The sequence below is a fragment of the Oncorhynchus mykiss genome, chromosome 30 (genome assembly GCF_013265735.2).
Source record: "Oncorhynchus mykiss isolate Arlee chromosome 30, USDA_OmykA_1.1, whole genome shotgun sequence".
Taxonomy (NCBI): Eukaryota; Metazoa; Chordata; class Actinopteri; order Salmoniformes; family Salmonidae; genus Oncorhynchus; species Oncorhynchus mykiss.
Genome location: NC_050570.1, coordinates 33,483,083 through 33,506,603, shown reverse-complemented (window position 1 = coordinate 33,506,603; position 23,521 = coordinate 33,483,083). Strand labels below are relative to the sequence as shown.

The 23,521-nt window shown below is 43.5% G+C and overlaps 1 protein-coding gene across 11 annotated transcripts in view; it reads right to left on the bottom strand.

Annotated features, from left to right (window-relative positions):
* The window catches only part of LOC110521738 (CMP-N-acetylneuraminate-beta-1,4-galactoside alpha-2,3-sialyltransferase), a 123,697-nt gene that overhangs the window by 51,178 nt on the left and 48,998 nt on the right, over window positions 1-23,521 (bottom strand). For all 11 annotated transcript variants that reach the window (XR_002473192.2, XR_002473195.2, XR_002473201.2 and 8 more), the window contains 4 exons: window positions 19,745-19,839; window positions 12,426-12,489; window positions 6,775-6,870; window positions 6,332-6,518 (listed from right to left, as the gene is read on the bottom strand). Coding sequence is in view for 6 of the 11 variants with exons in the window: in XM_036969206.1 (XP_036825101.1) it covers window positions 6,332-6,518; window positions 6,775-6,870; window positions 12,426-12,489; window positions 19,745-19,839 (442 nt within the window). In the remaining 5 variants the exon portion in view is untranslated. The remainder of the gene's footprint in view (window positions 1-6,331; window positions 6,519-6,774; window positions 6,871-12,425; window positions 12,490-19,744; window positions 19,840-23,521) is intronic.

The following is a 23,521-nucleotide window of genomic DNA, read 5'->3' as shown; positions in this document are numbered from 1 at the left end:
TAGCCTGTTATGGATGATGCGAATTTTCGCAGCTTTTTGTTAAAAATCGCGCAACATTTCAAAGTCCTGCTACTCATGCCAGGAATATAGTATATGCATATGATAAGTATGTGTGGATAGAAAACACTCTGAAGTTTCTAAAACTGGTTAAATCGGGTCTGTGGCTATAACAGAACGTGTTTAGGAGTAAAAATCCCTGGTAAAACTGTTTACCAAAAACAAAAACAAAATATTTGTCCGCCATTCAATCAATGTTTAAGACGAGAGAAAATATATGCAAACCCCCTGTGAACGCCTACAGCTTCCACACGATGTCACCATTGCTATAAATATCAGAATCATTTATCCCTGGTTGCAACACAAATAGACCCCTCCCTTCTTCTGACGCACCACAGTATGTTGTGAAACTGAAAAAATGGACGATGTTTTCCAGACTTGCTGCTATCGAATACAGATCGCCCCGTGATCAATTTGATACATCATTAACGTTTATTAATACCTAAAGTTGGTTTAGAAACGTCGTTTGAAGTGATTTGTAAAAGTTTATAGGCGACTTTTGTAATTTTAAAAAGTGACGTTGCGTCTTGTAAATTGACTTTTTGCAGCATCAGACTGGCCTTCAGCAAATGACATTTTGGGTATACAATGACAAAAATACCCAATTGTGATGTTTATGGGACATATAGGAGTGCCAACAAAGAAGCTCGTCCAAGGTAATGAATGTTTTATATTTTATTTCTGCGTTTTGGGTAGTGCCGGCTACCGCAAAATCTGTTGTTTACGTGTCGTGCTGGTATTTTGGGGGGTGCATGCTATCAGATAATAGCTTCTCATGCTTTCGCCGAAAAGCATTTTACAAATCTGACTTGGTGGCTAGATTCACAACGAGTGTAGCTTTAATTCAGTACCTGGCATGTGTGTTTTAATGAAAGTTTGAGATTTAACGAGTACTAAGTAAAGTACTATAGGTGGCGCTCTGAAATTTCCGCTGAGCTATCCCTGTGCAGGGATCACCTCCATAAGCTAACCAATACCCAAACTGAGATTCTGTGAAAATAAAAATATAATTGATTTATCAAGACCAGTCCCAAAGCTTGTCTCAAAGCAGCATGAAACGGTGCTGAAATAGTTAGTTGACCAAAATAATGCTTAAATCAACTGCTGGTCTTTACTGTACGCTGCAAATTTTTACATTGTATTCTATTTCCAGCAAGACTATTCAAGCCATCGACTCACTGATGGTTGAAGATGATGAGTGATCGGCAAAAGCAATCAACATCGCTCTAATTATAGTCAGAACAAAAATGGCGCCGGAGAAGATGGCTGACGTTTTACGTGCTCCTAACCAACTGTGCTACTTTGTTAGTTTTTTTTGCGTTTTTTGTCACATATTTCTTTACTTATTTTGTACATTTTGTGCTGCTACCGTCTTTTATGACAGAAAAGGACTTCTGGACACCAGAACAGCGATTACTCACCTCGACCTGGAAGAAGCTTTTTCCTTTAATGAGTCCGACAAGCCTGATGCGAAGGATATAGTGCTTTCCCGGGAACAGACCGAAATCCTAGTCATTTCAGTGAAGAAAATACAGAGAAAAAGGGGGCGGAGGTCGGGCTGCCTTCTGAGAATTCTTAGGCGAGCGAGTAAACTCCCACTGCCATCCGTTCTATTGGCCAATGTGCAATCATTGGAAGATAAAACCGACTAACTACGATCAAGATAATCATACCAACAGGACATTAAAAAAATCGGTGAAAAACGACACAGATAAAATGGAGCTGGCGGGATTTTCCATGCACCGGCAGAACAGAGATGCTACGTCTGGTAAGACGAGGGGTGGAGGTGTGTGTCTATTTGTCAATAACAGCTGGTGCGCAATCTCTAATATTAAAGAAGTCTCGAGGTATTGCTCGCCTGAGATAGAGTACCTTATGATAAGCTGTAGTTCACACTATCTACCAAGAGAGTTCTCATCTATATTATTCATAACTACTGTATCTATTTACCTCCAAAAACTGATGCTGGCACTAAGACCGCACACAACCAACTCTATAAGGCCATAAAGAAACAAGAAAATGCTCATCCAGAAGCAGCGCTCCTAGTGGCCGGGGACTTTAATGAAGGCAAACTTAAAACCGTTTTACCTCATTTCTACCAGCATGTCACATGTGCAACCAGAGGGAAAAAAAACTCTAGACCACCTTTACTCCAAACACAGAGATTCATACAAAGCTCTTCCTCGCCCTCCATTTGGCAAATCTGACCATAATTCTATCCTCCTGATTCCTGCTTAAAAGCAAAAAATAAAGCAGGAAGTACCAGTGACATGCTAAATTTGAAGTGGTCAGATGACGGGAATGCTACGCTACAGGACTGTTTTGCTAGCACAGACTGGAATATGTTCCGGGATTCATCCAATGGCATTGAGGAGTATACCACCTTTTGACAGCTTCTACCCCCAAACCTTAAGACTAAATACATAAAATGGCCACTGGACTATTTACATTGACACCACTCCCATTTGTTTTTTACACTGCTGCTACTCACTGTTTATTATCTATGCATAGTCACTTCACCCCCACCTATATGTCCAAATTACCTCATCTAACCTGTACCCACAGACATTGACTCGGTACCGATACCCCCTATATGTAGCCTCGTTATTGTTATTTTACTGTTACTTTTTGTTCTTTTTTACTTTAGTCTATTTGGTAAATCTTTTTTTTAACTCTTTCTTGAACTCCAATGTTGGTTATGGGCTTGTAAGGAAGCATTTCACGGTAAGGTCTACACATGTTGTATTCGTCGCATGTGACAAATAAAGTTTGATTTGACTCCAATCAAGTTGTAGAAACTTCTCAAGGATGATCAATGGAAACATGATGCACCTGAGCTAAATTTCAAGTCTCATAGCAAAGGGTCTGAATACTTAATTATGGGATATTGTGTGTAGATTTATAAAAATGATTTAATACATTTTACAATAAGGATGTTATTTATCAAAATGTTGAAAAAGTCAATGGGTTTGAATACTTTCTGAATGCACTGTATGTATTTGTGTAATGATGTTATATGATATACTGTTTTATTTTATTGTATGATATGCCTAATGTCTCTGCACCCCAGGAAGAGTAGGGGATCCAACAATAAATAGAAATACCCACCTGTCTGTCACTGTGTGAATAGTGATCCAGACTCACAGGACCACCCCAGTGATATGCCTATCATCCATCCATCCATCCATCCATTCACTGTCTGTCTATGGGCATTGGGCAGGCCAGGTAAGCCCAGATCTGAGATACTGTTGCTCTCTGATGCGCATCAGACCCCTGAATCCCATAGCCTGTCAGCCTCCAGCCCTGCCCCCCCCCCCCCCCGAACCCTCTGAACCCCACACACCCTGACCCACCTCCTGCTCGAAGTGATCAGAGCATCGACAAGGACAGGAGGGAGTCTGTCTATGGAGCCCCTATAGATGTCCATATCCATGCAATTTATGCCAACATCAGATACAATACTATAGGATTTGACTCTGACCCATCCTTCTGTAAATATTGGAGAATGAAGAGAGGAAGGGAGAATAAGGTATGCTGTTATTTTGAAAGTAGGAATGTGTTGTATGTGCTCTATTCCCATTCAACCATGAAGGAATAACCATAGTGACTGTAACCAGAGCTAGACATTTTTCTTCTCAGAGACCAAAACCATGTCAGTCACAGCCCTCTACAAAGCAACCTTAAAATGTCATAGCCCTCTATACTAAAAAGCAACATTGGAATACTGCTCTAAAACTTTGGATTAAAATGTACTGTATGGTTTAAAGCAGGTTTAAAGCAAATTTCCTGCGTTTCTACATATTCTGCCATGGAGCTGAGAGAAAATGTTGCCGTCTTAACACTCATTTCCTGCAATTTTATGCATTTGCCATGGCTAAGGATGTGTTCTTATAACAAAATACATACTGCTAAATTAATTGTTTTGGGAACTTACATTTCTCCCAGACTGTTTAGCTTTTATTCTGGTGATAAAAATATCGAGATACATTATCTTTTCTACATGTTGTATATCTGTTTTGGTCATTTAAGCTTACACTGAAAACGGTTTTCCATCCCAAAAATGTATTTAGTTTTTTACATTGTTTGAACTGAGGCGGCCCCAAAAAATACATACATATTCTTCATACAATTCAGTATGGTATAATGGTACAAATGGTATAATGACAGTAAATATGAATTCTCCAGTCACAACAAGTGCGGAGTTCCAAAGTCAGATTATAAGGCTACTATTATCTAGTATTATCCACTTTTAAAAAATGTTTTACCTTTATTTAACTAGGCAAGTCAGTTAAGAACAAATTCTTATTTTCAATGATGGCCTAGGAACAGTGAACTGCCTGAACTGCCTGTTCAGGGGGAGAACGACAGATTTGTACCTTGACAGCTCAGGGATTTGAACTTGCAACCTTCCGGTTACTAGTCCAATGCTCTAACCACCAGACTACCCTGCCAATTGCCGTAAACAGTGTGGTAAAGATGGGTATAAACAGGTAAGTGACAAAATAATGAAACACCAACATAAAGTGTATTAATACGACATTGGGCCACCATGGGCCAGAACAGCTTCAATGCACCTTCACATAGATTCTACAAGTGTCTGGAACTCTATTAGAGGAATGCGACACCATTCTTCTATGAGAAATTCCATGATTTGGTGTTTTGTTGATGGCGGTGGAAAACAGAGGTGCATAAAGATGGCGGCCAGCATGCACTTACCACAAATTCCAAGTTCGCTAAACTCCTAAAAAAAAATGATGGTCATTAGCAGAGTATACATGATCCCAATTTTAGCTTTAAGATGCTGGCAATTATTGGCACATTAAACCATATCGCGCTCCCTACTGTAGTTTATAAACTCAGTGGATAGTGAAAATGTCAAGAACTTTGAACGTTTCTTCAAGTGCAGTCTCAAAACTATCAAGCACTATGATGAAACTGGCTCTCATGAGGACCGCCACACTAAAAGAAGACCAAGAGTTACCTCTGCTGCAGAGGATACGTTCATTAGAGTTACCAGGCTCAGAAATTGCAGCTCAAATACATGCTTCACAGAGTTCAAGTTACAGACTCATCCCAACATCAACTGTTCAGAGGAGACTGCGTGAATCAAGCCTTTGTGGTAGAATTGCTTAAAAAACACCACTACTAAAGTACACAAATATGAAGAAGAGACTTGCTTGGGCCGAGAAACACGAGCAATCAACATTAGATCAGTGGAAAACTGTCCTTTGGTCTGATGAGTCCAAATTTTAGATTTCTGGTTCCAACCGCCATGTCTTTGTGAGGTGCAGAGTAGGTGAACGGATAATCTCTGCATGTGTGGTTCCCACCGTGAAGCACAGAGGAGGTGTGATGGTGTGGGGGTACTTTGCTGGTGACACTGTCTGTGATGTATTTAGAATTCAAGGCACACTTAACCAGCATGGCTACCACAGCATTCTGCAGCGATATGCCATCCCATCTGGTTTGCGCATAGTGCGACTATCATTTGTTTTTCAACAGGACAATGACCCAACACACCTCCAGGCTGTGTAAGGGCTATTTTACCAAGTAGGAGAGTGATGGAGTGCTGCATCAGATGACCTGGCCTCCACAATCACCCGACAATGTAGAAAATAGTAAAAATAAAGAAAAACCCTTGAATGAGTAGGTGTCCAAACTTTTGACTGGTACTGTATATGTTTTGATAAAGTTTGAATAACAACTAAAGTAGCCAAATAACTTCTTACAATTAAGCATGTTAATCTGCTTTACAAGGGTTGTAGAGCCTAACTGGCATACATAAGCACTGCCTGAGTTTCAAGTTTGGGGAAGATAATTTTCACAATGAAAACTGATTTAAAGATAGTTTGCATTCAATTTCAATGCTAAATGCATTAACTCCAGTAACATGAATTTGCCCAATTATAATACAACTCAAGTTTTCAAATTCTAAATAACAATTCCATTTAAATTATTTTTATTTTCCAATTCAATTCCAATTCAGACAGTCTGAATTCCAATTCCAGGGATGATTTTCTTTTACAATATGACAATTTAAATCCAATTCAATTCCAATAAAAAAAAATATGATTGCTACAATTCCAATTGAATTCCAAGTAAATTCTCCACTTCCTGCTTGAATTCCAGAATTGAATTTGAAATTAAATTGGAATTGATCCCAACCCTGATGTTCTCATGACATGGCTTTAACGTTTTCTCCATGATTTGGGATTCAATTGGAACTTTATCTAACATTGTAGGAACGGTCACTCTTTACTGGATTACCACTTACCAGCCTCTCTTTAAAGATCATGGACCGCAGCCATTTGAAGTCGAGAGCTTTGAAGGCAGAGAGAACGAAGAGGGAGTCCTGTTCGTAGCGTTCAGTCTTCTGGATGGCTCCCTCTGGGTAGGTGATACGCATAGTGGTCCGGGAGCCCACATCTTTCTCATAGCCACTCACTGGGGCCTCGTTCAACCTGCAACACACAGGTCAACTGGGACTAGGAATCTATAAACATATGGTTCTCACAATCACTGGCTCTTACTCAATTGGTCTTTCCTTAATTCCTCGTATCCTCTCTCTTCGCCTCCTTCTCAAGACATATTGGAGAAGGTCAGAACTTCGGCTGTTCTCCTCTAGTGCTCTTGAGAAGGAGGCGAGGATAGAGGATGTAAGGAATCTAGAAAATATTATTTAAGAACCCTGGAGGTGATGTGCCTTTTAATACTGACCTTGCAATTACATTGTACTCGTCAATCCTTGCACCCATAGACTTGTTGGTCAGAATAGCACCATTTCCCATGATTATACACTTTTTACAACTCAGACTAGAAGAGCAGGAAAAGAACAGCAGAAAAACAACATTTCTGTGAGGTTTGTGAAGAGAGGAAAATGACAAGTACTGCAGTGATTTATTCTGATATTATGTGTAGTTGTGCAATTGCTATCAGGTTACCTGACAGCATTATGTAGTAGAGAATGTGACCTCTGTTAAGTCTGAGCTCTACATTCCAGGTGGAAAATTAAACACATTCCCAATTTCCTTAGTTGATGATATCAGGTCGGCAAATAATGGTTGTGGAAAGAACCAAGCCCTTAACTGTCATGTATTGTCATGTTGTGTCTTTCTGTCCTTTCCTTTCACCCTGTCTCCCTCTGCTGGTCGTATTAGGTTACCTTTTCTCCCCCGCTTTCCCCCAGCTGTTCCTTGTCTCCTCTTGACTACCTCGTCACCCCTTCTCCCACCTGTTCCCCTTTTCCCTCTGATTAGTCCCCTATATCTCTCTCTGTTTTTGTTCCTGTCCTTGTCGGATTCTTGTTTGTTGTGTTTCATGCCTGAGCCAGACTATCGTCATGTTTGCTGTAACCTTGTCCTGTCCTGTCGGAATCTGCCGGTCTATCTGAGCCTACCTATGTTTGGTTATTAAAGAAGCTCTGTTTAAGTTAGTTCACTTTTGGGTCCTCATTCACTCACCGTAACAGAAGAATCCGACCAAGAATGGACCCAGCGACTCCGGATCCTCTCCACTCAGCCGTCGAGATCCAGGGAGCGATGCTAGGCAGACACGAGCAGGAATTGTCTGCTGCTCGACATGCCGTTGAGACCCTGGCCACCCAAGTCTCCAACCTCACAGAACAGGTTCACCATCTCCGCCTCGATCCACCGGCCACTTCCAGGGTTTTCGAATTTCCGGAGCCCAGAATCAATAACCCGCCGTGTTACTCTGGGGAGCCCACTGAATGCCGCTCGTTCCTCACCCAGTGTGATATTGTGTTTTCTCTCCAGCCCAACACTTACTCCAGGAGCACTGCTCGTGTCGCCTACGTCATATCTCTCCTTATTGGACGGGCTCGTGAGTGGGGCACGGCAATCTGGGAGGCAAGGGCTGAGTGTACTAACCAGTATCAGGACTTTAAGGAGGAGATGATACGGGTTTTTGATCGATCTGTTTTTGGGGAGGAGGCTTCCAGGGCCCTGTCTTCCCTATGTCAAGGTAATCGATCCATAACAGACTACTCTATTGAGTTTCGCACTCTTGCTGCCTCCAGTGGCTGGAACGAGCCGGCTTTGCTCGCTCGTTTTCTGGAGGGTCTCCGCGCAGAGGTAAAGGATGAGATTCTCTCCCGGGAGGTCCCTTCCAGCGTGGATTCCCTGATTGAACTCGCTATTCGCATTGAGCGACGGGTTGATCTTCGTCACCGAGCTCGTGGAAAGGAGCTCGCGTTCTCCGTTGCCCCCCTCTCCGCATCACTACCATCTTCCTCTGCCGGCTCGGGAGCTGAGCCTATGCAGCTGGGAGGTATCCGCATCTCGACTAAGGAGAGGGAACGGAGAATCACCAACCGCCTCTGTCTCTATTGCGGTTCTGCTGGTCATTTTGTCACTTCATGTCCAGTAAAAGCCAGAGCTCATCAGTAAGCGGAGGGCTACTGGTGAGCGCTACTACTCCTGTCTCTCCTTCAAGATCCTGCACTACCTTGTCGGTCCATCTACGCTGGACCGGTTCGTCAGCTTCCTGCAGTGCCTTAATAGACTCTGGGGCGGAGGGCTGTTTTATGGACGAGACCTGGGCTCGGGAACATGACATTCCTCTCAGACAGTTAAGGGAGTCCACGGCCTTGTTCGCCCTGGATGGTAGTCCTCTCCCCAGGATTCAGCGTGAGACGCTACCTTTAACCCTCACTGTTTCTGGTAATCATAGCGAAACCATTTCTTTTTTGATTTTTCGTTCACCTTTTACACCTGTTGTTTTGGGCCATCCCTGGCTAGTTTGTCATAATCCTTCCATTAATTGGTCTAGTAATTCTATCCTCTCCTGGAACGTCTCTTGTCATGTGAAATGTTTAATGTCTGCTATCCCTCCTGTTTCCTCTGTCTCTTCTTCACAGGAGGAGCCTGGTGATTTGACAGGGGTGCCGGAGGAATATCACGATCTGCGCACGGTGTTCAGTCGGTCCAGGGCCACCTCTCTTCCTCCACACCGGTCGTATGATTGTAGTATTGATCTCCTTCCGGGAACCACTCCCCCCCGGGGTAGACTATACTCTCTGTCGGCTCCCGAACGTAAGGCTCTCGAGGATTATTTGTCTGTAGCTCTTGACGCCGGTACCATAGTCCCCTCCTCCTCTCCCGCCGGAGCGGGGTTTTTTTTTGTCAAGAAGAAGGACGGGTCTCTGCGCCCCTGCATAGATTATCGAGGGCTGAATGACATAACAGTTAAGAATCGTTATCCGCTTCCTCTTATGTCTTCAGTCTTCGAGATCCTGCAGGGAGCCAGGTTTTTCACTAAGTTGGACCTTCGTAACGCTTACCATCTCGTGCGCATCAGGGAGGGGGACGAGTGGAAGACGGCGTTTAACACTCCGTTAGGGCACTTTGAATACCGGGTTCTTCCTTTCGGCCTCGCTAACGCTCCAGCTGTCTTTCAGGCATTAGTCAATGATGTCCTGAGAGACATGCTGAACATCTTTGTTTTCGTTTACCTTGACGATATCCTGATTTTTTCACCGTCACTCCAGATTCATCTTTAGAGAATTGTCTTTTTGTGAAGGCTGAGAAGTGCACTTTTCATGCCTCCTCCGTCACATTTCTCGGTTCTGTTATTTCCGCTGAAGGCATTAAGATGGATCCCGCTAAGGTCCAAGCTGTCATTGATTGGCCCGCCCCTAAGTCACGCGTCGAGCTGCAGCGCTTTCTCGGCTTCGCGAACTTCTATCGTCGTTTCATCCGTAATTTCGGTCAGGTGGCAGCTCCTCTCACAGCCCTTACTTCTGTCAAGACGTGCTTTAAGTGGTCCGTTTCCGCCCAGGGAGCTTTTGATCTCCTCAAGAATCGTTTTACATCCGCTCCTATCCTTGTTACACCTGACGTCTCTAGACAGTTCGTTGTCGAGGTTGACGCGTCAGAGGTGGGCGTGGGAGCCATTCTTTCTCAGCGCTCCCTCTCTGACGACAAGGTCCACCCATGCGCGTATTTTTCTCATCGCCTGTCGCCGTCGGAACGTAACTATGATGTGGGAAACCGCGAACTGCTCGCCATCCGGTTAGCCCTAGGCGAATGGCGACAGTGGTTGGAGGGGGCGACCGTTCCTTTTGTCGTTTGGACTGACCATAGGAACCTTGAGTACATCCGTTCTGCCAAACGACTTAATGCGCGTCAGGCGCGTTGGGCGCTGTTTTTCGCTCGTTTCGAGTTCGTGATTTCTTATCGTCCGGGCTCTAAGAACACCAAGCCTGATGCTTTATCTCGTCTCTTCAGTTCTTCAGTAGCCTCCACTGACCCCGAGGGGATTCTCCCTGAGGGGCGTGTTGTCGGGTTGACTGTCTGGGGAATTGAGAGGCAGGTAAAGCAAGCGCTCACTCACACTCCGTCGCCGCGCGCTTGTCCTAGGAACCTTCTTTTCGTTCCCGTTCCTACTCGTCTGGCCGTTCTTCAGTGGGCTCACTCTACCAAGTTAGCCGGCCACCCTGGCGTTCGGGGTACGCTTGCTTCCATTCGCCAGCGTTTTTGGTGGCCCACCCGGGAGCATGACACGCGTCGTTTCGTGGCTGCTTGTTCGGTCTGCGCGCAGACTAAGTCCGGTAACTCCCCTCCTGCCGGCCGTCTCAGGCCGCTTCCCATTCCCTCTCGACCGTGGTCTCACATCGCCTTAGATTTTGTCACCGGACTGCCTTCGTCAGCGGGGAAGACTGTTATTCTTACGGTTGTCGATAGGTTCTCTAAGGCGGCTCATTTCATTCCCCTTGCTAAGCTTCCTTCTGCTAAAGAGACGGCACAAATCATCATCGAGAATGTTTTCAGAATTCATGGCCTTCCGTCAGACGTCGTTTCGGACAGAGGTCCGCAATTCACGTCTCAATTTTGGAGGGAGTTTTGCCGTTTGATTGGGGCTTCCGTCAGTCTCTCTTCCGGCTTTCACCCCCAGTCTAACGGTCAAGCAGAACGGGCCAATCAGACTATTGGTTGCATCTTACGCAGTCTTTCTTTTCGCAACCCTGCGTCTTGGTCAGAACAGCTCCCCTGGGCAGAATACGCCCACAACTCGCTTCCTTCGTCTGCGACCGGGCTATCTCCTTTTCAGAGTAGCCTCGGGTACCAGCCTCCGCTGTTCTCATCTCAGTTCGCCGAGTCCAGCGTCCCCTCCGCTCAGGCTTTTGTCCAACGTTGCGAGCGCACCTGGAAGAGGGTCAGGTCTGCACTTTGCCGTTATAGGACGCAGACTGTGAGGGCTGCTAATAAGCGTAGAACTAAGAGTCCTAGATATTGTCGCGGTCAGAGAGTTTGGCTCTCCACTCAGAACCTTCCCCTTAAGACAGCTTCTCGCAAGTTGACCCCGCGGTTCATTGGTCCGTTCCGTATTTCTCGGGTCATTAATCCTGTCGCAGTTCGACTTCTTCTTCCGCGATACCTTCGTCGCGTCCACCCGGTCTTCCATGTCTCCTGTATTAAGCCCGTTCTTCGCGCCCCCGCTCGTCTTCCCCCCCCCCATCCTTGTCGAGGGCGCACCCATCTACAGGGTCCGCAGGATCTTGGACATGCGTCCTCGGGGCCATGGTCACCAGTACCTCGTTGATTGGGAGGGGTACGGTCCTGAGGAGAGGAGTTGGGTTCCCTCTCGGGACGTGCTGGACCGTGCGCTGATCGAGGATTTCCTCCGTTGCCGCCAGGTTTCCTCCTCGAGTGCGCCAGGAGGCGCTCGGTGAGTGGGGGGGTACTGTCATGTATTGTCATGTTGTGTCTTTCTGTCCTTTCCTTTCACCCTGTCTCCCTCTGCTGGTCGTATTAGGTTACCTTTTCTCCCCCGCTTTCCCCCAGCTGTTCCTTGTCTCCTCTTGACTACCTCGTCACCCCTTCTCCCACCTGTTCCCCTTTTCCCTCTGATTAGTCCCCTATATCTCTCTCTGTTTTTGTTCCTGTCCTTGTCGGATTCTTGTTTGTTGTGTTTCATGCCTGAGCCAGACTATCGTCATGTTTGCTGTAACCTTGTCCTGTCCTGTCGGAATCTGACGGTCTATCTGAGCCTACCTATGTTTGGTTATTAAAGAAGCTCTGTTTAAGTTAGTTCGCTTTTGGGTCCTCATTCACTCACCGTAACATTAACAAGACAAAACACTGGAAAATAAGCAGATGGTAGAACATATTTCTTGCCTGGTCCCAGATCTGTTTGTGCTGTCTAGCCAACTTATATGGTTGTTTTGGCGTGACAATGACCAAAAATTGGCAAATCAGCACAAACATATTTGGGACCAGGCTAGAATATTTCTGAGTAAGCCGAGAGTTTGCATACTGGAGGTTAGTTTCTGAATGTCTTGAGAAGCAGGCATGACCCTTTAAACACCCCAAGATGCCCCCTGATGTTGCTGAGTTAGAGGTGTGAAATACCTGTCCAGCTCATCTTCCAGACCATAGCTCTTTGTGGCTGTCAGAATATTATCTATGATCTTTTCTGAGGAGAGAAGAAAATATTTTTAAACCAGCACATTCTCTGGGCAGCAATCCTTGGACCCAAAGGAATGAGGTTACATCAGGTTTCCCCAAGGATAATGCCCCCACTATGTTAAAGATCATTTAAAAAACAATACAATTATAAATAAAAAAAACACTATAGTAAATACTACAGTAATATCCGCAAAAACACTAAATTAATTACTATAGTATTTACAACAGTTTTTACTAAAGTAATACTACAGTATTTATACTGTGACTCGTTTCAGGAAACTAGACGTATGTCGCGCATCACTTCACAGGAGAGCCATTTGACCTAAACTTTTGTTTTATCAAAATATTTTTTGGGGGGCAGAAATATCTTCTGGAACATGTGAAATTTCATGTGACTTAATAACAAACTTGTACGCCATCTGTAAATATGAATACAATTGTTAAATTACGAGCCTAGTTTGTTTAGCCACCAAAATATATAGGAAACTTCCGGCTAGTCAAGATTGGCTGAGATAATGAGAGGGCTGGACAAGGCGAGACATGAGTTCGGATTTGTCTGCCATGTAGCACGCTTCTGTCTATAACATGAGCTGGTAGGTATGTGTAGCTAATCCTTTCTAACGCAGCTTTTTTGAACAATATCACGTAGTAAAACCGTAAAAAGCGAAAGTGTTGCTCTCAGGTTGAATTAGAGTATGAAAGCTAAGGAGACTGAGAAAATTCTGTCGTTTGATTGGAAATATGCAGAGGTAGTTGTAAAGAGAACACACAGAAGGCTATTGTATAAAACACCTGTCCCATGGGCAACCATGGCATCTGTGACAGAGAGGGAGAAGTGTCTATCCATGTATACAGGTAAGATAGTCTAGCTAGCTACAGTTGAAGTCGGAAGTTAACATACACCTTAGCCAAAAACATTTAAACTCAGTGTTTCACTAACAATAGTTTACATACACTCAATAAGTATTTGGTCAAATTGCCTTTAAATTGTTTAACTTGGGTCAAACGTTTCAAGTAGCCTTCCACAAGCTTCCCACAATAAGTTGGGTGAATGTTGGCCCATTCTGGTGTAACTGAGTCTGGTTTGTAGGCCTCCTTGCTCCCAAGAATGAACCAGACTTGTGAAGGTCTACAATTATTTTTCTGAGGTCTTGGCTGATTTCTTTAGATTTTCCCATGATGTCAAGCAAAGAGGCACTGAGTTTGAAGGTGGGCCTTGGAATACATCCACAGGTACACCTCCAATTGACTCAAATGATGTCAATTAGCCTACCAGAAGCTTCTAAAGCCATGACATCATATTCTGGAATTTTCCAAGCTGTTTAAAGGCACAGTCAATTGTGATACAGTGAATTATAAGTGAAATAATCTGTCTGTAAACAATTGTTGGAAAAATTACTTGTCATGCACAAAGTAGATGTCCTAACCGACTTGCCAAAACTATAGTTTGTTAACAAGAAATTTGTGGAGTGGTTGAAAAACAAGTTTTAATGACTCCAATCTAAGTGCATGTATACTTCCGACTTCAACTTCACATTTTCATATATTACACATTTCTAATTTTGTCAAAGTTGTTTATTTAAAGCTTACTGTTAGCTAGCTGGCTAACGTTAGCTAGCTGGCTCGCTAGCTAACGTTACGTCTATAATGTGTGTTACTTTAGTAATATTATTTGTATCTCAGATTTGTATCTCAGATCCATTTACATTGCTAGTTATAGTCTAATGTTAGCTAGCTAGCTAACATTGTAACTGGTTGGTTAGCTACCTGCAGATTCATGCAGGGTAGTAACGATATGAGTTGAGATTATGGTTCATTGTTTAGCTAGCTACATGTCTAAACAAAAGAGTCCACTATGCAAGTAGCCATTTCAATAGAATCTTCATGATGTCACTGTGACAACTGTCAATAGACATGGCTGGTAAATTCGCTCTTGCTGTCTACTCCGATTTCAGAGCACTTGTCTGAGTGTGCCAGAGCGCAGAATAACTGACAAATTTACGAACACTCAACCCCCGTTGAATATGGCCGATGTCAGTAAACGTCAGCAAAAAAGTGTCATTAAATTGTTGCCAGCAGCACAGTTATGGTCACCAAAGCTCTGGATAACATAAAAACAGCCTAACCAGCTCTGCTAGGGGGAGTAAGCGAGCTCTTCTCTCATTTGTGTCTGGAAGTAGCTAGCAAGCTAGCCAACGATAGCCAGTTACCTTGAGTGCTTGACTGCTGTTGTTAGGTCAGAACGCTCGGCTCAACCCTACTCCTCGCCCAGAGTGTTCAGTGTGCGCTCTAAACGCCCCCTAGAGCGAAAAGCTCTGAATTTGCGAATGGACAATCTGACAATGCTCTGAGTTTACGAATGCCAAGAGCGCACTCTGGTACACCAGATTGAATTTACGAACACACCCGTAGTATAAACCAGCCTTAAGTCTTGAAATCTTGGGTTGTTTAGTACATGGCCTTACATGTGAATCCTTAAAGAGGTGAGTGGGGCTAGGGCTTAACAGGGTGTGAACGATGCTGAATGGGTGCAGACAAGGAGCTCTCCAGTAGGTGTACCAAAACATTCAAGGACCATCAACTTTCAAAGCATAATAACTTTCTCATTGTTCCTCAATTGCACGGTATGATAGACCATTTTCTAGCTCTGAGTCTCTACTTTTATCCAAGGTTAAAAACACCATTTCAAATTTTGCAAGATAAGACCAAATTGAGCCGGTCGGTCAACTATAGTAAACTTTACTACAGTATACTAGTCATGTCCACAAAAACACAACAGTGAATACTACAGTAAAGCCCATAAAAACACTACAGTGAATACTATAGTATACTCCAGCAAAAACATTACAGTGAATATCATATTATATAAATATATTAATGCTTCAGTATTTAGAGCATAGTATTTTTCATATGGGCACTGGGAGGCCCTAAGTCTTTCTGTAAACTCTACAGTAAACAAATGCTCTCACTACCTCACTTTGTCTCTTGTCCTTACACACTGCTGGCCTTTATGCATCTTTGAAGTATGCTTCCCTTAAAATGAGATGCCCATCGTCTGCCTGTTCAACAACTCTTGCTATTTATCTAGTCAGTTATAGTTGGAATACATTATTTTATAGGAAGGAAAAACTTAAGTACTGTTTCCTAGTCCATACTTTCCCTGGGTCTTTCCACTATTTACATAGCCAGTTATTCTAGCAAGTCCTAGGGAGTAACTATGAAGTACAATTTCCTATAGTCCTTAGACGGAGATGCTCCTGTCTGCACAACAACACTAGCTAGGCCTATTTATATAGCCAGTTATTCTAGGAAGATATAAAAGGAAAGGAATGACTGCAATCCGGATGTTTTCTATACAATTGACAAGGGTAAATACACTTGGCCTATAATTCAGGAGATCAAGTTTAAATTAACAGTAATTGCCTAAACAATTGTGAGAGCTGAATCGCTGGACCATCTGTCACGAGATGAAAGTCCACATGATTTGACTGTATACTGTAGGCTTAGGCCAAGTAGGCTCCTTGCGCTATTCGTGATTATTGAGGTTAAACTAAATTGCCAGATCATTAAATTGCTATTAGGCACTTGTGTTCAATTCTCAGATGCAGTGGAGATCATAAAAACCATGACCCAAAGATGACCCATTTTAGCAAAATATGTTTTTCAGTTACCATACTTTTTGAAGATAATTATTACTGTAATTACGTCATGATGCATTTTTTTGAAAAATGGAATCAGCCCATTGTTAAAACAATATTGCCTATAGCAGTGTTTCCTAATGCTGGTCCTGGGGACACAACAGGTGCACATTTTAGTTTGTGCCCTAGCACCAAACCCACAATTTCACTAGTCAATAGTTTGATGATGAGTTGAACAGTGCAAAAACAAAAATGTGCACGCTTTTGGGTCCCCAGACCCTGGATTAGGGAACATTGACTATAGTGAATTATACTATAGTAGATTGTGTCACGGGATGTGTCAGTATGACACATGATTTTGAAAAAATTACACATCCCGTGACACAATCTACTATAGTATAATTGAGGATCACTCAGAGGCAGTGAAAAGCATCAATGTAGAGACAGTCTCAGCTCTGTCCAAAATGACTTGCATATCTGCATTGTGACTAACACTGGAGAGATGGGGAGGGAGAGGGCTGCATAATAAAAGGTATCCTTCTCCCAAAATAGTGCACTACTTTTGACCAGGGCCTATAGGGGTCTGATTAAAAGTAGTGCACTATATAGGCAATAGGGTGCAATTTGGGATGCAGCAGGGAGAAGAGTTGTTGACTACTGTGGTGATATCCTAGATATAAACAGACAAGATCAATCAGAATCATTTGAAAGGATTGTCTCTCCTTCCAGCCAAACCACACCGATGTTATCAGATGAGGGCTAGGCTACCATAGCACCATCCGCAAGGGTGAGGCACCTAGGCTAGGCACACTCCTGAAACAGCCCAATGTCTGACAATGAAGGACTCTAGTTCTGCCAACCAATCAATAACAAGACAAAGGCTTACAGTATGACCTTAATAATCTATGTTCAGGCAGAAGTGGAAACCACATGTTTAGTGTGATCCCTCAAACTGCCCTACTACCGAGTCACAGAACAGAAAACGCCCAGAATGTGTTGGTTAGTTGGGAGAATAGAGGGTGTTGGTTGGGCTTCCTGGTTCCTATCAGCCATGAGGATGAGGGCAGGCAGTCAGGCCACAAATAGCTCACTGATTATTACTGATTAACAGGTCTCTCTTACAGAAGAGATTACTTCAATAACCTGTATAAATAAAGGTTAAATTAAATAAAACTGCTTAGATGATGCAGTGTTGAAGACAGGGTAGTGGCTGGCTACATACTGTAGCTAATCATTCCACAACTAACATGTGTTTGGGTGGGAGTCTTGTGGCGTGAGGAACAAAGGTGTGGGGCTGAGACTGGGCTTTCCAATTAGGGCCTGAGACTGGTAGGCAGAAGGATCTGACAGTGGTCCTGTAGTGTGTTGGTGTTGCTCAATGTTACTGTTCAGTATTACAGAGAAAGGGCATGGATGGAGTTTGGTATCAGATTCAGACAGATTTCTATGAGAACACTAGTTAGCAAACACCCTTCCTCTAATACAGAGAACCAAGAACATAAAGGCATTTTCTGCACATGCAACATGGAGAGCTAGACTACAAAGTCATCCTCCTGATACCTTTCCAGGGATATCTATATATTTAGCACAATTTGAGCACACTGACACCATCATTATCGTCATTACATTTAGACAGATTTCTATTAAAACAGCTATAACATTGATATTTACGTCAAATTAACCCAAATGTGTAACATCAACTTTACAAGGGATTTGACGAGATTAAACACAAGTTAAATTGGTGATCACATTTTTTTTTTAAATACAGTGCCTTGCGAAAGTATTCGGCCCCCTTGAACTTTGCGACCTTTTGCCACATTTCAGGCTTCAAACATGAAGACATAAAACTGTATTTTTTTGTGAAGAATCAACAACAAGTGGGACACAATCATGAAGTGGAACGACATTTATTGGATATTTCAAACTTTTTTAACAAATCAAAAACTGAAAAATTGGGCGTGCAAAATTATTCAGCCCCCTTAAGTTAATACTTTGTAGCACCACCTTTTTCTGCGATTACAGCTGTAAGTCGCTTGGGGTATGTCTCTATCAGTTTTGCACATCGAGAGACTGAAATTGTTTCCCATTCCTCCTTGCAAAACAGCTCGAGCTCAGTGAGGTTGGATGGAGAGCATTTGTGAACAGCAGTTTTCAGTTCTTTCCACAGATTCTCAATTGGATTCAGGTCAGGTCTGGACTTTGACTTGGCCATTCTAACACCTGGATATGTTTATTTTTGAACCATTCCATTGTAGATTTTGCTTTATGTTTTGGATCATTGTCTTGTTGGAAGACAAATCTCCGTCCCAGTCTCAGGTCATTTGCAGACTCCATCAGGTTTTCTTCCAGAATGGTCCTGTATTTGGCTCCATCCATCTTCCCATCAATTTTAACCATCTTCCCTGTCCCTGCTGAAGAAAAGCAGGCCCAAACCATGATGCTGCCACCACCATGTTTGACAGTGGGGATGGTGTGTTCAGCTGTGTTGCTTTTACGCCAAACATAACGGTTTGCATTGTTGCCAAAAAGTTCAATTTTGGTTTCATCTGACCAGAGCACCTTCTTCCACATGCTTGGTGTGTCTCCCAGGTGGCTTGTGGCAAACTTTAAACAACACTTTTTATGGATATCTTTAAGAAATGGCTTTCTTTTTGCCACTCTTCCATAAAGGCCAGATTTGTGCAATATACGACTGATTGTTGTCCTATGGACAGAGTCTCCCACCTCAGCTGTAGATCTCTGCAGTTCATCCAGAGTGATCATGGGCCTCTTGGCTGCATCTCTGATCAGTCTTCTCCTTGTATGAGCTGAAAGTTTAGAGGGACGGCCAGGTCTTGGTAGATTTGCAGTGGTCTGATACTCCTTCCATTTCAATATTATCGCTTGCACAGTGCTCCTTGGGATGTTTAAAGCTTGGGAAATCTTTTTGTATCCAAATCCGGCTTTAAACTTCTTCACAACAGTATCTCGGACCGGCCTGGTGTGTTCCTTGTTCTTCATGATGCTCTCTGCGCTTTTAACGGACCTCTGAGACTATCACAGTGCAGGTGCATTTATACGGAGACTTGATTACACACAGGTGGATTGTATTTATCATCATTAGTCATTTAGGTCAACATTGGATCATTCAGAGATCCTCACTGAACTTCTGGAGAGAGTTTGCTGCACTGAAAGTAAAGGGGCTGAATAAAACAATTTTTCAGTTTTTGATTTGTTAAAAAAGTTTGAAATATCCAATAAATGTCATTCCACTTCATGATTGTGTCCCACTTGTTGTTGATTCTTCACAAAAAAATACTGTTTTATATCTTTATGTTTGAAGCCTGAAATGTGGCAAAAGGTCGCAAAGTTCAAGGGGGCCGAATACTTTCGCAAGGCACTGTATAAGTGAGGGGCAGCAAGAAATGCTTTGCTTTGCTGTGATCCCTGCATAGCTAGTAGAAACAGTGAGGTTCTTCTCAATAAGGCCAGTATTTGGACATTGTGTACTGTCCCTCATCTAAGCAGTGACCCAAAGCACTGCCTCCCTGTAGTTGAGCTAGTGGTCAACAGTGTCCTCTCCCAGGGACTCCCCATTCCTCATGGTCATCCAAAATGAAATAGATCTAAAATGGAGGTCGATACCTTGCATTTTCATTCCAAAGGGTGGGAAGAATTTGCTGATTTTGGCGAATCGTCTAAAATTCGGATCAAGGAACATGGGGGCTGGTTTAGTGAACCTGGAGATAGAGAAAAACAGAGAGAGCACAATATATAACAAGTGAGAGTGAGACTAATGAGAATTAACAGGCCATAAATACAGTGCATTCGGAAAGGATTCAGACCCCTTGACTTTTTCCACATTTCGTTATGATACAGCCTTATTCTAAAATTGATAAAATAGTTTTTTCCCTCATCAATCTACACACAATATCCCATAATGACAAAGGAAACACAGGTTTAGACAATTTTTCAAATTCATTAAAAAGCACCTTTGGCAGTGATTACAGCCTGAAGTCTTCTTGGGAATGACACTACAAGCTTGGCACACCTGTATTTGGGGAGTTTCTCCCATTCTACTCTGCAGATCCTCTCAAGCTCTGCCAGATTGGATGGGGAGGGTGGCTGCCCATTTATTTTCAGGTCTCTCCAGAGATGTTCGATCAAGTTCAAGTCCGGACTCTGGCTGGGCCACTCAAGGACAGTCAGAAACTTGTACCCAAGGCCACTCCTGCGTTGTCTTGGCTGTGTGCTGTTAGGTTCTAATTCTCAGAGTAAATAACTCAACGGACACTATGAAAGCTTAACCAAGTTTAATTCTTCCCAGAGGATCAATACAGCTGCATTTGACAAAACATGTTTCCACCACCACAAGTATATATACTCCAATGTAGGCACTCCTTCTCTCTAATCTATCATGGTTTGACAGGAAGAGGGTAATAAACCATAATTTCTTCCGGATTGGATTTTTCTCTGACTTTCGCCTGCAACATCAGTTCTGTCATACTCACAGACAATATCTTTACAGTTTTGGAAACGATTCTAGCATCTTTTCCTGACAAAATATCCCGATGAATGAAAATACTGCCCCCTAACACCAAGAGGTTTTAAGGGGATCTGACCTGACCTCAACCCCTCAGTTGCCTAATACACATATGTCCATCCATATCCTCTATAGCAATCCTGTGACTTCCTCCCATCCACCCACCACATTCCAAAGCCATCTGGCTCCTGCAGATAACCATCAATGTCTGATGGAAAAACTAGTCTCTAGGATAGCAATGTTCCAAGTTTAACACAGCATCCAACAGTCCCCCCATTTTGAACATTTTAACTCCACACTGTTCAACATTACATACACTTGGAAATTACATATAAATGAACAAACAATAATAATAAAACATGAACAAAAAAATAAATAAAACATGATTATAAATGAACAAACAATGATAACAAAACATTCACCGTGAGGTTTACAAACTCAGAGACGTATGGCCTCTATGCATGGTGTGATCATAAAACAATCTTATTTCCATCTCTCATCACACAACAGAATGACATTCCAGCTGAAGCTGGTGGCTTCCTCCACTTCAGCTAGAGCTGCTTTTAGTTTCTCCACTTTCTCCTTCTGGTTCCTAAGAGAGTGAGAGCATAAGACTTGATGGCGCTGACAGAGATGGTCGCCTTGCTTCAGGTCCTCAGAAAACTATGCAGTTTTTTTTATTTTTTTATGTACTATTTCTTACATTGTTAGCTCAGAAAATTTCAGGTGTTATTACATACAGCTGGGAAGAACTATTGGATATAAAAGCGATGTCTACTTACCATCATTACGACCAGGAATACGTCTTACCCGAAACGGATCCTTTGTTCGGACCTCCACCCTGGACATGTGATCTTATCCCAGAGGCCGACCCAAAACAAAGTGGTCGCCGCAGGAGAGGCAGACGGAGTGGCCTCTTGGTCAGACTCAGAAGGCGAGCACACCATCCACCGCTTCGTAGCATATTACTCACTAATGTCTAATCTCTAGATAACAAGGTGGACGAAATTAGGGCATGAGTTGCCTTCCAGAGAAACATCAGAGATTGTAACATTCTGTCTGTTTCATGGAAACTGCTCACTCGGGATACGTTGTCAGAGTCGGTAAAGCCACCCGGTTTCTTCATGCAACGCGCCAACAGAAACAAACATCTCTCTGGTAAGAAGAAGGGCGGGTGTGTATGCCTTATGATTAACGACTCATGGTGTAATCACAACATACAGGAACTCAATTCCTTTTGTTCACCTGACTGATTGTAAGTATTCCTTACAATCAAATGCCGACCGCATTATCTTCAAGACAATTCTCTTCGATTATAGTCACAGCCGTGTATATCCCCCCCAAGCAGATACCTCGTCGGCCCTGAAAGAACTTCACTGGACTCTATATAAACTGGAAACCATACTTGCTGAGGCTAACCTAAGATCAAAGCTAACCTAAGATCAATACTACCTTAATTCTATCAGCATATCGAATGAGTGACACGAGCTGGCAGAATTCTGGATCATTGCAACTCGAACTTCCGCAATGCATACAAGGCCATGAATCCATGTTGTTGCTCCCAGTCTATAGACAGAACCTAAAACAGGAAACGCCCGTGCTCAGGTCAATACAACGCTGGTCTGACCAATCAGATTCCACGCTATAAGATTGCTTCGATCACGTGGACTGGAATATGTTTCGGATAGCCTCAGACAACAACATTGATGTATACGCTGACTCATACCCGCTGTGACTATTAAAACCTTCCCTACCAGAAAACATGGATTAATGGCAGCATTTGCGCAAAACTGAAAGCGCGAACCACCGCTTTTAATCATGGCAAGGCAACTGGAAACATGACCGAATACAAACAGTGTAGCTATTCCCTCTGCCAAGGCAATCAAACAAGCAAAGCATCAGTATAGAGACAAAGTAGAGTTGCAATTCAACGGCTCAAACACGAGACGTACATGGCAGGGTCTACAGACAATCACGGATTACAAAAAGAGAATCAGCCCCATTGCGGACATCGACGTCCTGCTCCCAGACAAATTAAACAACTTCTTTGCACGCTTTAAGAACAATGCAGTGCCACTGACACGGCCCGCCACCAAAGCCTATGGGCTCTCCTCCTCCAACGTGAGTAAAACATTTAAACGTGTTAACCCTTGCAAGGCCGCCGGCCCAGACGGCATCCCTAGCCGCGTCCTCAGAGCATGCGCAAACCAGCTGGCTGGTTTGTTTAAGGACATATTCAACCAATCCCTATCCCAGTCTGTTGTCCCCACATATCCCCACAAGGTAACTGAACTAAATGACTATCGCCCCATTGCATTCACTTCTGTCATCATGAAGTGCTTTGAGAGACTAGTCAAGGATCATATCCCCTCCACCCTACCTAATGCCCTAGACCCACTCCAATTTGCTTACCGCCCCGATAGGTCCACTGACAATGCAATCACCATCCACTGCCCTATCCCATCTTGACAAGAGGAATACCTATGTAAGAATGCTGTTCATTGACTACAGCTCAGCATTTAACATCATAGTACCCTCCAAACTCGTCATTAAGCTCGAGACCCTGGGTCTCGACCCTGCCCTGTGCAACTGGGTCCTGGACTTTCTGACGGCCCGCCCCCAGGTGGTGAAGGTAGGAAACAACTTCTCCACCCCGCTGATTCTCAACACTGGGGCCCCACAAGGGTGCGTTCTCAGCCCTCTCCTGTACTCCCGGTTCACCCATGACTGTGTGGCCATGCACGCTTCCAACTCAATCATCAAGTTTGCAGACGACACTACAGTGGTAGGCCTAATTACTAACAACGAGGAGACGGCCTACAGGGAGGAGGCGAGGGCCCTCGGAGTGTGGTGTCAGGAAAATAACCTCTCACTCAACG